This window comes from Cibotium barometz, chromosome 29 (genome assembly GCF_041138505.1).
Source record: "Cibotium barometz isolate CiBa-2024 chromosome 29, ASM4113850v1, whole genome shotgun sequence".
Classification (NCBI taxonomy): Eukaryota; Viridiplantae; Streptophyta; class Polypodiopsida; order Cyatheales; family Cibotiaceae; genus Cibotium; species Cibotium barometz.
Genome location: NC_141074.1, coordinates 15,006,068 through 15,020,149, shown reverse-complemented (window position 1 = coordinate 15,020,149; position 14,082 = coordinate 15,006,068). Strand labels below are relative to the sequence as shown.

The 14,082-nt window shown below is 48.4% G+C and overlaps 2 protein-coding genes and 1 pseudogene across 3 annotated transcripts in view; all 3 read right to left on the bottom strand.

Annotated features, from left to right (window-relative positions):
* The window catches only part of LOC147621890 (RGS1-HXK1-interacting protein 1-like), a 67,424-nt gene that overhangs the window by 42,634 nt on the left and 10,708 nt on the right, over positions 1–14,082 (bottom strand). For both annotated transcript variants that reach the window (XM_086822910.1, XM_086822909.1), the window contains exon 2: positions 6,399–6,465. In XM_086822910.1, coding sequence (XP_086679036.1) covers positions 6,399–6,465 — 67 coding nt within the window. The remainder of the gene's footprint in view (positions 1–6,398; positions 6,466–14,082) is intronic.
* LOC147621892 (uncharacterized) lies at positions 156–1,253 on the bottom strand. The gene is made up of 2 exons (XM_086823633.1): positions 854–1,253; positions 156–807 (listed from the first exon to the last, which is right to left on the bottom strand). The coding sequence occupies exons 1-2, from the start codon at positions 1,205–1,207 to the stop codon at positions 538–540; spliced, it is 624 nt and encodes a 207-aa protein (XP_086679759.1). The 5' UTR covers positions 1,208–1,253; the 3' UTR covers positions 156–537.
* On the bottom strand, positions 1,214–3,427 carry LOC147621891 (uncharacterized; annotated as a pseudogene).

Sequence of the window (14,082 nt, the reverse complement as noted above, 5' to 3'; positions counted from 1 at the left end):
CTCTCAACATCTCCTCCGGAGTGTCAAAGAAGGAGGTTTGGTACTGAGCCGTTCGAGCATTGAAGTCCCCAAGTATGATAACATCTCCCTCCTTGGAGAACTCCCATATGTCCTCATCTAGAATCATATATGGAGATTGCCCCTTGGGCGCTGCATAATGAGATGTGCTGGGTGGAAAGTAACATATAGCAATGTATAGGGGTCTACCCTCATCTACCCTCACTCTGACCCACATGTACCTCGCGCTCTCATCACAGCGCATAACATGGATGAGTGGCTGAAGCTCCTCTCTATAAGAACTGCAACTCCTCCAGATCCGCCACCACCATGCTTCGAACGGGCCTCCTGTCTACAAGTCCTCTCCCATCTGTATCCCGCCACTCTCGGTAATGTGTTGCCTGGGGCCCGATGTGTCTCCGAGTAGAAGATGATGTCCCTATCTTTGAAGCTGTCCTCAAAGGCCCCCACATCCAGTCTCAATGCTCCGTTGCAGTTCCATACTGCAAGTCTCAGACTGGTCCCATAGGTCTCACACCGTCAGGTGGTGCGTCTCTCTAGTATCACCACTCTACCTCCTCTGTAAAATGCTAGCTTCCCTTTTTTTCTGGCTGCCCTAATCTCCGGCATGCACTCCCTCATATGTGCTAGCTGTGCCAAGGTGAGGTCATCTCCTAAAAAGATGCCCGTTTTCTTAAGGGCGGAGCGCTTGGCCAAGAAATCCTTCTTGGCCTCCAAGGTGGGAAAGTGTAAAATGAGAGCTCTCTCCTTCGAGCTCTCTCCTCCATTCTTGTCTTTCTTGCCCACTCTCTCTCTCCTTCGAGCTCTCTCCTCCATTCTTGTCTTTCTTGCCCACTCTCCAAGCCTCCGTGTGTGTAGGCCTCGAAATGCCCATGTGTGTGAATAAATCTTTGGCTTTCTCCTCTACATTGTCACCGTCCTTAAGCCCTGTGATCCGCACATGAAGTTCCCTTGTCATTCTTCTTTGTTCCTCCTCAATGGTTAGGTTGATAATCTTCGAGGTAGATGTGCTTTCAGCCTCCTTGTTCATACCTTTCTTGACCACTTCTATCCATTTCTCCGTTTCATCTACTTGCTTTTGCGTCTTCATGAGCACCTCCACCCACGAGGAGGTCTCTCGGGCCTTCTTTTCTTCTCCCTCTTGAAGTGTTCTCACTTGGGCCTTGATGGTGTTCAGCTCCTCCGTCATGACGGGCTAAATTTCACCTTCCTCGAGCTTATGTTGAGAACGTGCTTCTTCTATCTCTATCTTGAGATTTGCGATCTCTGCATCTTGGGCTGCTATCCGCGCTTCAAGTTTCTTGACTTTCCCAATGTTCACTGTGAGTCCTCGCTCCGCACAGAAAGTATCCAAGGCCTGTAGATGCCTTTGTAGCCCTGTCCGAGTAGCCGACACAAGAATGATATCATCAACATATAATAGAATGTGTACAGTCGTACCTGAGATGTCAATCCCAGAGCCTCCTCCGTGTATGATGTAGTCTCCTACCTCGTCGATGTATAAGCCAAAGAGTGTCGAGGAGAGAGGGCAGCCTTGCTTCACACCAATGGTGCTGGCAATCATATCTGATAGTCCCCCTGGGCATCTAACTCGTCCAAACACTTGCTCATATAATCTGTAAATCCCCCACATCATGTCGGGGCGTATGCCCAGTGTCTGTAAGCGGTGGAAGAGGCGCTCTCTCAAGACTGTGTCAAAGGCTTTGCGGAAGTCCACAAAACAGCAATAGAGTCTATGTCTCCGTGCCCGAGTTTGGTCAATCAGGTATCTCAGGGTGAAAATGTGATCAATAGTAGAGAAGGCTCGCCGAAAACCTGCCTGACCAGGGGCACGAAGCCCCTCCCTCTCAGCGTGTGCGCTCAATTCTGCCTCCAGGATAGCCCCATAGAGTTTGGCCAAGGTATGACCAATCATGATAGTCCTGTAATTACCGGGGTCCAACATGTCCCCAGCTTTGTGGATCGGTACAATAGTGTGCATCGTCCACTCAGCCCGGAAACCTTCTACCAGAGCCCTGTTAAAGAGGTAAGCAATAAAAGGAGAGAGTGTGTCAGCTGCATAAATGAAATGCTCACCCTGTAAGCCGGTGTGATCCTCAGCTCCCCCATGTTGGAATCTATGTATAGCTCGAGATACCATATCGGTAGTAAAGAAAACAAATGAGGTCGGTGGAGTCTCGGTGGGGCAAGGGATGAGTGGCTGGTGCGGAACATCATAAAGCCCTTCTGCATAACTCTACCAGCGTTGAGGATCAGTAATCAGGGTGGGGGGGCGTGGCTCTCTGAGTCGTCGCCAAGCAGTGGCTGCATCTTTGCTCATGAGCATGTGGTAGATGTCCCAGTATTGAGCCTCCTCATATGTGCGTCGCTTACGGCGTGTAAGAGACCGCATCTGTCTACTGGCCTGCTGCTGTGTTATTTCCCCTTTCGCTATCTGGGCTCGGAGATGTCGATGAAGCTCTCTGCACTCATTATCATACCATCTATTGTGGGGCATGTCCCCGGATCTAGGTGGCTTCCCTGTCTGGAGATGGTGTGGAAAGCTGTGGTTGGCTGCTGTGTGCAGTATGTGTGAAAGCTGGGCCGTCAGTACATCGATGGGTGCTGTAGGGTCCATACCAAAGAGGCCATCATGTACTTTTGAATCATAAACGTCTGCAAGCTCCCGGGTAAAGTGGAAGATGGTACGAGATGCCTGAGTGGTCGAGGGTGGAAGATCAAGAGAGCTCCTACGAGAAAAAGCCAAATAAGTATGGTCCGCACCAATGGGGCATGTAGGGATAGTGAAAGAGTCTATCGGGTCTGTGCTCTCCCGCGAGCCCAATATGTAGTCCACAGTGCTGCTGCCTCCTGATGATGGGAAACATGTGAGTCTTCCCGATTCTGGCCATTGTGACATCCCGTTATAAATAACGAGATGGTGTCTAGCTCCCAGGTCCAGAAGGTGTTGCCCATAACCTGTACTGTCTGGCCCACTGTCCTCTGACATCCTCGTGGTCCCTGCGTCTACATCGTCTAGTGCCTGTAGGATGAGGGGATCTGTGAAGACGAATGATTCACACTGTCGATTCTGTGTGCGTGCATTGAAGTCCCCCATCAGGAGAACCTCCCCCATGGTCGAATAGTGTAGGATATCTGCGGATAGAGTGGCGTATGGAGACTCACTAGGAAGGGCCCCTCTCTCCTCTCCTCCTCCAATCTGGTCCTCCATGTGACCTGTGTTGAATCTCGACCCCTTCGGCAAGAAGTAGCATATTGCCAAGTAAACTGTTCTCACCTCTGAGAGCTGTAGGTTAATCCTCATGTAGCGTGCCTCTGGGTCTCTCAACACCACCCTGATACGCTGGTGTAGTGCTTGTCTGAATAGTATAGCGATCCCACCTGAGCCTCTGGAAGTGCTCTGTCGCATCCCTTGTCTATACACTGATTCCCACTGGTACCCTGCTACCCGTGGTAAGCCTCTCTCTGGGCTTTCATGTGTCTCTGTCAGAAACATGATGTCCCGGTAGTACACTCCACTATAAGGGTGAAACAGGGCTGCCCGCTCTCTCCGACTCTATTTGGACTATACATTGATGAGATCTCTGATTATATTGGGACACGAGGGGACAGAGGAGCCCAGTTGACTGGCACTTGGATACCTCTGCTCTTATATGCTGATGATATTGTGCTTATAGCAGACTCACCAGAGGGTATGCAGAGGCACTTGGATACTTTACATGCTTATGCACAGGACAGTGGGCTCTCAGTTAACCTTGGTAAGACCAAGGTTATGGTGTTTAACACTACAGCTCAGTGGGTTTGGAGATCACCGCCTATTTTCACATATGGGCAAGAGACAGTGGAGTATGTTGACTCATACACATATCTTGGAGTGGTGTTCACTGGGCCCACATTTTCCATGAGGGGGCCAGCAGAGGCCAGATTGACTAGAGGATATGCAGCACTAGGAGGTCTAGAGAGAATGTGCTCACAGATACAGTTTCACGAGCCACGCACTAAGCTATGGCTTTCTGACACGCTGGTCACATCGGCTATGCTATATGGAGTACAGATCTGGAGGCCTAGCCTAGATCTTCACAGTCGATCAGGATGCACATACGATGGATGGAGATCGATGGAGAGACCACTTGTGTCCATGATCTCCACGATGATTCGGGCTAAGGCCTCGGTACCCCATGAGATTATTAGAGCCGAGATGGGAGCACCACCGATCGTAGTCGAGGCTCTTGCCAGATCAGTGTCCTTCATTCATGGCACCTGGGAGCTTCCCCGACACCGGTACGCACGACTTGCTTTAGAGTCCTCTCATCAGCTAGCCATGGAGGGAGACACTTCATGTTGGTATGCGCAGATAGCATCCTGGTTTGAGCTCCACGGGTTCAGTTTAGACAGACTTCCACCCTTCCAGTACTCTCTGGAGGCACCCTCTCTCACCTTGACACATTCTGAGATTAGTAGAGTCATCAGACAGGACCTCATTCAGTTGGACACTAGGAGGACATGGCTAGAGCCCTCACAAGAGTTGGGGACGAAGATGGCTTTCTATAGAGACCATCTTCTCCGCACCACTAAGGATGGCTTTATACTTAGACCGAGCTACATGGATACCCATCTGTCCCATGGATTGAGGTGCGCCATTGGGCAGATCCGCACCTCCTCACATCAGTTAGAGATAGAGACAGGCAGATTTAGAGGCATACCTCCAAGGAACAGGATTTGTCAGATTTGTTGGATAGAGCCAGAGACGGAGGAGCACTACATCTGTCGCTGCACAGCATATTATGAGATTCGAGGGCGCTACCATTGCCTTTTCAGAGAGGGATTTGGACCACTGGCTAGAGTCATGGACTATTGTGATCAGCGATGCTTGGGTTTTTATCTCCTGGAGATCCGCAGGCTCAGAGAGTCCATTATCAGGAGCAGACGCCCGACTGGCACGGAGTCCACACAGAGGCGGATTACTGACTTCTTTAGAGGGACTACTCGAGAGGGGACACAGCCAACACGCACCCCGTGGGACTAGTTGAGAGAGCTATCCAGTTGGGCAGATCTAGACGCCCGAGGGTTCGCGGATCCTCACATCGGAGACGGTGCCTACACCGGAGAATTCAGAGCATCATTGCGAGGCATCGGGCTCGTCCGACTAGGCATCTCACTATGGCAGATATCCACGCCATCCGGCAGAGACCCATGCTAGAGCTCCTAGGATGATTACGACTCCAGCCATATACTGTTGTACTCACTGTCACTTTTGTACTCCCCCATATTCATGTATTGATGTATCCATGTACTCATGTATCCCATTTTGACTAGTAGCATTAGCTTCCCACTCTCCCTAGTTGCTGCTTCCGGATGCCCCCTACTGATATATTGTGGGGCTAGATACTTACCTTCAGTTCTTTCTTTTCTTTTCCAGACAGTGTATCAGATGTCACATGGTTGTAACTTTGGTCTCATAGGTCACTTTGGCCTTTTGAAGACGTTAATATAACATTTCATTTCATTTCTCTCTCTCTCTCTCTCTCTCTCTCTCTCTCTCTCTCTCTCTCACAAGAACAAATCGACAGAGCTGAATAAAGTTAAAGAAGCAAGAAAGAATGGCAAATGGGCAATATACAGAGGAGGACAAGCAATCATTAAAGAATTCTGTATCCCACCCCCCTCAAGAGCAAATCCATCCATGGATGAAATATAGCTATTTTTATTTTGAACCTCAATTTCGAACTAGATGCAATAGAACCCATTGTAACTTAAACTCTTAAGAGTCTTAAGAGTTCATTTTGAGTTATTTTTTTTCAGTTTTATGCCTCTTTGGCATCGATACCCAGAGTGGAATGTAAATGGATGTACCTGATCTGTCCCATAGGTCGGATTCGGCCTCCCGTGGACGTTAATATAACTTTCTTTCTCTCTCTCTCTCTCTCTCTCTCTCTCTCTCTCTCTCTCTCTCTCTCCCCCCCATCCCCGTCCCCATCCCAATGTAACCTCCCTCCGAGAACGGCTAGCCAAGGAAGGGATCCCCCCTTCTTCTTTGCGTTGTATACTTGACCTCTTTGGAGCATGTAGTTCACGCATCCGACGATGCATTTTTTCCACTAGCAAAAAGTTTTTTTTTTTTCCTCTTTTTCTTTTTTTTTCCCCTTTTTTTTTGGGGGGGGGGGGGGGGGGAGAGAGAGAGAGAGAGAGAGAGAGAGAGAGAGAGAGAGAGAGAGATGGGAAGGGGCAGGCAACAAGGAACACTACTCCACCTTAGCTAGTTATCAACAAACAAGGTATGTATGAGCCAGTCACTACAGAGTTCAAAAAAATGAGAGAGACATAATGACAAGATTGTTTCCACGCAGAAAAAAGATCACAAGATGAATGGCTGATGGTACCTTTAATTTTTCCAAAGAACAGGTTTTCATAATGTCCATATTCAGTTTGCACAGTCCTGAAAATATTCTGCAAATACCACTCCCCAGAAAAAAGAACATCAGATTGACATGCGAAAAAACCACCCTTCATTTAAATCAGAAGTTAAATTACACGGTGAAAGAGTCATTCTATTAGAGAGACTCTAGTGGAAGTGGTTTTTAATTGACTACTTTTAATCAATAAAACGATCTTTAAGCAACGGCAAAACGTGCACTTGTTTTAGTCAATACAAACGATCTTTAGGCAACAGAAAAACATGCACTTGTCTTTCAATCAATACAACGATCTTTAAGCAATGGAAAAACATGCACTTAAACCGCTTAACTCACCCACTCTTACAACTCATGGGATCCCAATTGCCAAGACCCCAGCCCCACCCCCTTTCCTCACGCAGTATTTACTTTATGGAATATGAGAATGCAGTATTCACAAGGCTGCTCGTTGTGCACTGCATTTCGTCCACACTGGGGACCTGAACCTACTCACGATCTTCCTCTACCTGTTTCCTATCAACAGAAATCGTCTGGGCGCCCCCAACATCTCCACTTGGCCTCTTCTCTTCTCTGGGGTCTTTTCCCTTGGCAATCACTGATCTGTCTGCCCTTCTGCGCATGTGCTTCAAAATCAGTGGTTTGCAACACATGTTTTCACCATGGACTTTCCAATCCATGTTTTGCTCATTCTCATAGGCTTGTGCCTCCGGGTGGCTATAACTCCTCATAGGTCCACACCTTGGTCCTACTTCTACCCTACATGAAAACCCTGGCCTAGACTCACCCACTCATCAACGGCATCCCCTCAATGTGTTCTCACAAAGGTATGTTAAACCCTAAAATCTGTCCTAGACTAAGGACCCTAAGGATCCACTCCCTAAAGGAATGAATGGTTCAAACTATGAGCACACTTTGCCTTTTATAGGGATCTTGGACACATATACTGGCCGACTGCTGGTCGGCCAGTCATTTATGCTTTAAATGCTCTTCAGCGCTGCCCGACTGGATCTCTTCCTTAATCACGATGCGCCTACAGCCGCCCTATCCTCTGGTTCAGCCGACCAGCTCTGTGAGCAGCCGACAGCCTGTCTTTTCTTCTAACGCACTATTAGGACACCCTCTTCATGCCCTCCAGGCCTTGCTCTGAGTCCACACTTGTCCACTTTTGTATCTTGTGCTCCAAATCCTAAATCTATCTGGTTCATACTCTTTATCTGGCTGCCTCTTCTGGACCAGCACCTGAGAATGTCCATGGCATCTTTCAGGCACATGACATCCCCCTCTTAAACTTGACAACGGGATTCCAACCTGTTCTTGGATGACTGTCATCATCCCAATCTTATTCCCGAAGTTCTGTCTGTCATCCATCCATCACTGGCAACCCTTTTCTCTGAAGCCTAGCCCGGTCTCCAAAACCACTCTGTCTCTGAATAAGATCTATGCATCTGTTCCATCTAGTCCACAATCCATTCCTGCCCTAACTCTGAACACTGTCTTGGTCTTCATTCCTAAGAAATGAGTCTGGCACTCTCACATCACCCCTTGGAGAGTAATCCTCCTTTGGGACCGTTACCCGAGAGCCTATCTGGCTCACAGGACTGCCTTCCCCTCTGGCTCTGTGGAACACCACCAACAAACCTCCTGGGAGCTCTTCCCGATTCTGTGTTCCTTGCCTTGGGCTTCGTATTCGTATCCATGAACCATACAGCTTCTGAGTCAAAAAGGCATCATACTGCTCACAAGGATCAACACCTGTTACGGTGCACAAACAAGTCCTGGAAACCTGATGAAACCTGTCAACCACCCCTTCTGAATCCAGAACCACAAAGCCTGGAGAAACCACCTCCTTCTGCAAGTAAGCACTACCCTCTTGCTCACACAAATCCCAAGACCTATCTAGAGCCTAGGGCTCTGATACCATGTCAGAATACGCAGCGGAGATGATGACCAGATCTGGGAACACGAGCAAAAACGCATGCAAAAAAACAGCACAAGAGAGAGAGAGAAGTAGGCGTGTAACTCTGCTCTGATATACACAAGAAGATCCCGGTATGATACAAGTGTGGTATGGGGGCGGGGGCCTATTTATATGCCCCCAGATGGGCAGTCGGCCTGCTGAAAAAGCCTCCACGACTGTAGCATCAATCGGCCAGCACTGAATGAAGCCCTCGACTGTATATGCCCAGTCGGCCAGCAGTACAGAGGTCCACGACTGCTGTTGGGCAGTCGGCCAGTCACCTGTCTGCTGATGGGTCAGTCGGCCAGCTACTCAGTGCTCCTGCCAACTCAGAACTGCCTCCCAAGCCAAAGAAAAAATGGGAGAAAATAGGGAACAATACGGAGAGTGGGGAAAAATGATAAAACACCTCATAAGGGTGGGCACACCCACAACAAAGGCCCTGGTGTATAAAACTGGACAGGAGATGACTTCTAACATCTAGCCCTACAATACATCAGTAGGGAGCATCCGAAAGCAGCAACTAGGGAGAGTGGGAAGCTAATGCTACTAGTCAAAATGGGGTATATGAGTACATGGATACATGAATACATGAATATGGGGGAGTACAAAAGTGATAGTGAGTACAACAGTATATGGCTGGAGTGGTAATCATCCTAGGAGCTCTAGCATGGGTCTCTGTCGGATGGCCTCAATATCTGCCATAGTGAGATGCCTGGTCGGACGAGCCCGATGCCTCACAATGAATACATGAATATGGGGGAGTACAAAAGTGATAGTGAGTACAACAGTATATGGCTGGAGTGGTAATCATCCTAGGAGCTCTAGCATGGGTCTCTGTCGGATGGCCTCAATATCTGCCATAGTGAGATGCCTGGTCGGACGAGCCCGATGCCTCACAATGATGCTAGAAATTCAGTATATATCATATAGTACAAAAAGGTACTCTTCTACAGCCCTAGGCTGTCTTCATAAAAAGGGTGATAAACATAAAAATCTGTCCTAGACTAAGGACCCTAAGGATCCACCCCCTAAAGGAATGAATGGTTCAAACTATGAGCACACTTTGCCTTTTATAGGGTTCTTGGACACTTGGTATACTAGCCGACTGCTGGTCGGCCAGTCATTTATGCTTTAAATGCTCTTCAACGCTGCCCGACTGGATCTCTTCCTTAATCATGATGCGCCTGCAGCCGCCCTATCCTCTAGTTCAACCATCCATCCCTGGCAACCCTTTTCTCTGAAAGCCTGGCCCGGTCTCCAAACCACTTTGTCTCTAAATAAGATCTATGCATCTGTTCCATCTAGTCCACAATCCATTCCTGCCCTAACTCTGAACACTCTCTTGGTCTTCGTTCCTGAGAAATGAGTCTGGCACTCTCACATCACCCCTTGGAGGGTAATCCTCTCTTGGGACCGTTGCCTGAGAACCTATCTGGCTCACAGGACTGCCATCCCCTCCGGCTCTGTGGAACACCACCAACAAACCTCCTGGGAGCTCTTCTCGATTCTGTGTTCCTTGCCTTGGGCTTCGTATCCGTGTACTTTCCTGTACCTTGGACGACCTGTACACCATCATATGGGACTGATTCAGTGTTTAGCTTGGCTGAGCCTGATGCTCTGATACCAATGTAACACGCGGAAGCTCTGGGAGTCTTCTTTTAGTCCTAAACACTCCTGGAAACATGCTGATGCAAAACGCATACATAAAGAGAGAGTAGAGAGAGAGAGAGAGAGATGCTGGAAATTCAGTATATATCATATAGTACAAAAAGGTACTCTTCTACAACCCTAGGTTGTCTTCATAAAAAGGGTGATAAACACCAAAATCTGTCCTAGACTAAGGACCCTAACGATCCACTCCCTAAAGGAATGAATGGTTCAAACTATGAGCACACTTTGCCTTTTATAGGGTTCTTCGACACTTGGTATACTGACCAACTACTGGTCGGCCAGTCATTTATGCTTTAAATGCTCTTCAGCGCTGCCCGACTGGATCTCTTCCTTAATCATGATGCGCCTGCAGCCGCCCTGTCCTCTGGTTCAGCCGACCAGCTCTGTGAGCAGCCGACAGCCTGTCTTTTCTTCTAACGCACTGTCAGGACATCCTCTTCATGCCCTCCAGGCCTTGCTCTGAGTCCACACTTGTCCACTTTTGTATCTTGTGCTCAAAATCCTAACTCTATCTGGTTCATACTCTTTATCTCGCTGCCTCTTCTGGACCAGCACCTGAGAATGTCCATGGCATCTTTCATGCACATGACATCCCCCTCTGCTAAACTTAATGACGGAATTCCAACCTGTTCTTGGATGACTGTCATCATCCCAATCTTATTCCCGAAGTTCTCTCTGTCATCCATCCATCCCTGACAACCCTTTTCTCTGAAAGCCCGGCCCGGTCTCCAAAACCACTCTGTCTGTGAATAAGATCCATGCATCTGTTCCTTCTAGTCCACTTTCATTCCTGCCCTAACTCTAAACACTGTCTTGGTCTTCATTCCTGAGAAATGAGTCTGGCACTCTCACATCACCCCTTGGAGGGTAATCCTGCCTTAAGACCATTGCCCGAGAACCTATCTGGCTCACAGGACTGCCATCCCCTCTGGCTCTGTGGAACACCACCAACAAACCTCCTGGGAGCTCTTCCCGATTCTGTGTTACTTGCCTTGGGCTTCGTATCCGTGTACTTTCCTGTACCTTGGACCTGTACACCATCATATGGGACTGATTCAGTGTTTAGCTTGGATGAGCCTGATGCTCTGATACCAATGTAACACGCGGAAGCTCTGGGAGTCTTCGTTCAGCCCTAGACACTCCTCGAAACATGCTGATGCAAAACGCATACATGAAGAGAGAGTAGAGAGAGAGAGAGATGCTGATGCAAAACGCATACATGAAGAGAGAGTAGAGAGAGAGATAGATGCTGGAAATTCAGTATATATCATATAGTACAAAAAGGTACTCTTCTACAGCCCTAGGCTGTCTTCATGAAAAGGGTGATAAACACCAAAATCTGTCCTAGACTAAGGACCCTAAGGATCCACTCCCTAAAGGAATGAATGGTTCAAACTATGAGCACACTTTGCCTTTTATAGGGTTCTTGGACACTTGGTATACTGGCCGACTGCTGGTCAGCCAGTCATTTATGCTTTAAATGCTCTTCAGCCAGTCATTTAAATGCTTTAAATGCTCTTCAGCGCTGCCCGACTGGATCTCTTCCTTAATCATAATGCACCTGCAGCCGCCCTATCGTCTGGTTCAGCCGACCAGCTCTGTGAGCAACCGACAGCCTGTCTTTTCTTCTAACGCACTGTCAGGACACCCTCTTCATGCCCTCCAGGCCTTGCTCTGAGTCCACACTTGTCCACTTTTGTATCTTGTGCTCAAAATCCTAACTCTATCTGGTTCATACTCTTTATCTGGCTGCCTCTTCTGGACCAGCACCTCAGAATGTCCATGGCATCTTTCATGCACATGACAAACTATAGTTGCAGGTCCACACTCACTTATAAGTGACTGGACAAGGTTATAAGCTGTACACATGGGGCGGGACTGTTTTAATACATGGTGGCCCAAGTATCGAGCACTAGACATTTTATGGGCTTATTGCTTGTAGGCGCCCCCTCAGCACACGAGCTGATATTTCTGGTGAGGAAGCTCTATTACTGGGCAAGAGGTCGAGTTTGGCTGGTCGCATACTTTCGAGGTGTTTGGTGGAGCTGGCCGACCTGTTCTGGAGCCCTTATGTGCTTGTCGACTTTGCCTAATCATGCCAGACAGCTGGTCGATTTGTTTTGCATGTGGAAATCTACAGGTCGACTCATCCTAAGTGTGCCAGAAAGCTGGTCGTTTTTGCCTATTTGTGCGTGAGGGCTGGTTGACCTGAAGGGAGTTCTCCATCTGCTGGCCGACTACTCCAAACATGCAAAATTCTGCTGGCTGACTCGTTTTGGGACAACTAACGGCTGGTCGATTGCTGGTATATCCCTCTTGAGGCTGGTCAATTTTCTCTATGGGCTTGGTGTCACGTGCACCCCACACTTGGATGCCACGTAGACATTTCTCTACAGAAGGTGCCAGTCCGGGACGAGTCAGCCAGGGATCCATCTCAGATGTCCGAGGTCAGGTGTGCATTGTCCTGCACGGGAGTCTAAGGTCAGGTGTGCATTGTCCTGCACATGAAACAGTGCCAATCCGCGCTGTGAGTCTCCCTCTAGAATGATGTCAATGATTCTATGTATCTGGTATGGTACCGGATGCCAGATCACTGAGTAGTTAGTGTTTAGGACAAGGGGCCAGCCCATAGGGCTACCCCGGATCTTAGTGTGGGCATGGGAATGGTGTGGAACCACCCCCATGAGGGCCAGGAAGGCCCAGGCTGAAACCACCAGCCATGGAGGGGCTGTAGGACAGCCCTAGGGCAAGAATAAGGCAGATTCCAGGAGTTTACAGCCTTTACATGGCTGTAGGGCAAGTATGGGGCAGCCCATACAGGCTGCCCAGCCCTTGGAATGTGGGCAAAGGCTGTGCCCACCAGCACTCTGGAAGCAAGATTTTAGGTGATTTATTTTAGCATTTATTGTTGAATTTTCACAAGTCGTGGGACATTTGTGCTGACCGCCTGGTTCTATGCTAGCCGACTGCTGTGGTTGAGCTAGTATAAAAGGGAGAGCCCATGTTCCCATTCATTCATCTCATTATTCACCAAGAGCTCAAGCAAATCAAGGGCTAGACAAGCCAAGGGAGTTGCTAAGCAAAGGGGTGGAGAACTGAAGGTCAAGGGTAGGGATTTCCCAGCCAAGAAAGGTCATCACGGCATAACAAGAAGGCCAAAGAATTCAAGTCGGGGGACAAGGACATAAAGTTTGAGAGCTATAATGGAAAGTTGGACACCACTAAGGCACTTGCTTCCATAAGGCAATTTGAAACAGCCTTCTGCACAGAGGATTTCACAGAGAAGTCCATGCTCAGGCATGTGGGAATGCATCTGAAAGAGACAACGAGTGATTGGTGATGGCAAAGCTCTTAGACCATAGTCACATGGGAACGCCGTTCCATAGAGTAGGGACGAGGGAACGTGCCATGCATATAGATGGGAACGCTGGAACGTCGTGGAACGGGGTGGTGTTTTGGAGCGCCTCAAATCCGTTCCCATAATGTGAGCATGCGTTCCTCCCGGAACACCGTTTTGTGTAAGAAATGTTGGGCAAAAACGGTTTTTTTTTCTTTAAACATTGAACAAGGTGCCCAAACATTGGGCACCCTTTAAAAAGGCCGGAATGTTTCCTATAAAGTAAGCATTTATTAAGCTCAACCGAAATTCATGAGAAAAAAAATGGCCCAAGCCGGAACCGTCGAAACCAACCGCCCACACTGCCGGCATCCCAAAGGCCAAAGTGACGCCCGTCCTGCAAGCTACTTGGGAACAGAGGAGTACGTGGCCCCCCAGATCCTGTGGGGGGGAACCGGCCACGACGTGGACTCTGGGTGTCCTCCTCTACGAGCTGATTTTTTGGGCCTTTTTAAAGGGTGCCCAATGTTTGGGCACCTTGTTAAACATTTTTTTTTTTAAAACACAGCCTATTGCAACGTTATGAAAAAAACTACCTTTTACAACTTTAGGAAAAAAAAAACGGCATGTTGCAACATTAGCATGGCAAAACGAACGTTATTCCCAACGTTAAGGAAAAATAT

Bases quoted from the DNA above. Each gene is read 5' to 3' on its own strand.
- LOC147621892 (XM_086823633.1), bottom strand. From the start codon at position 1,207: ATGACGGAGGAGCTGAACACCATCAAGGCCCAAGTGAGAACACTTCAA. The intron at 808-853 runs GTGGGCAAGAAA...CGAAGGAGAGAG, and splicing joins CACACACGGAGGCTTGGAGA to AGAGTGGGCAAGAAAGACAA.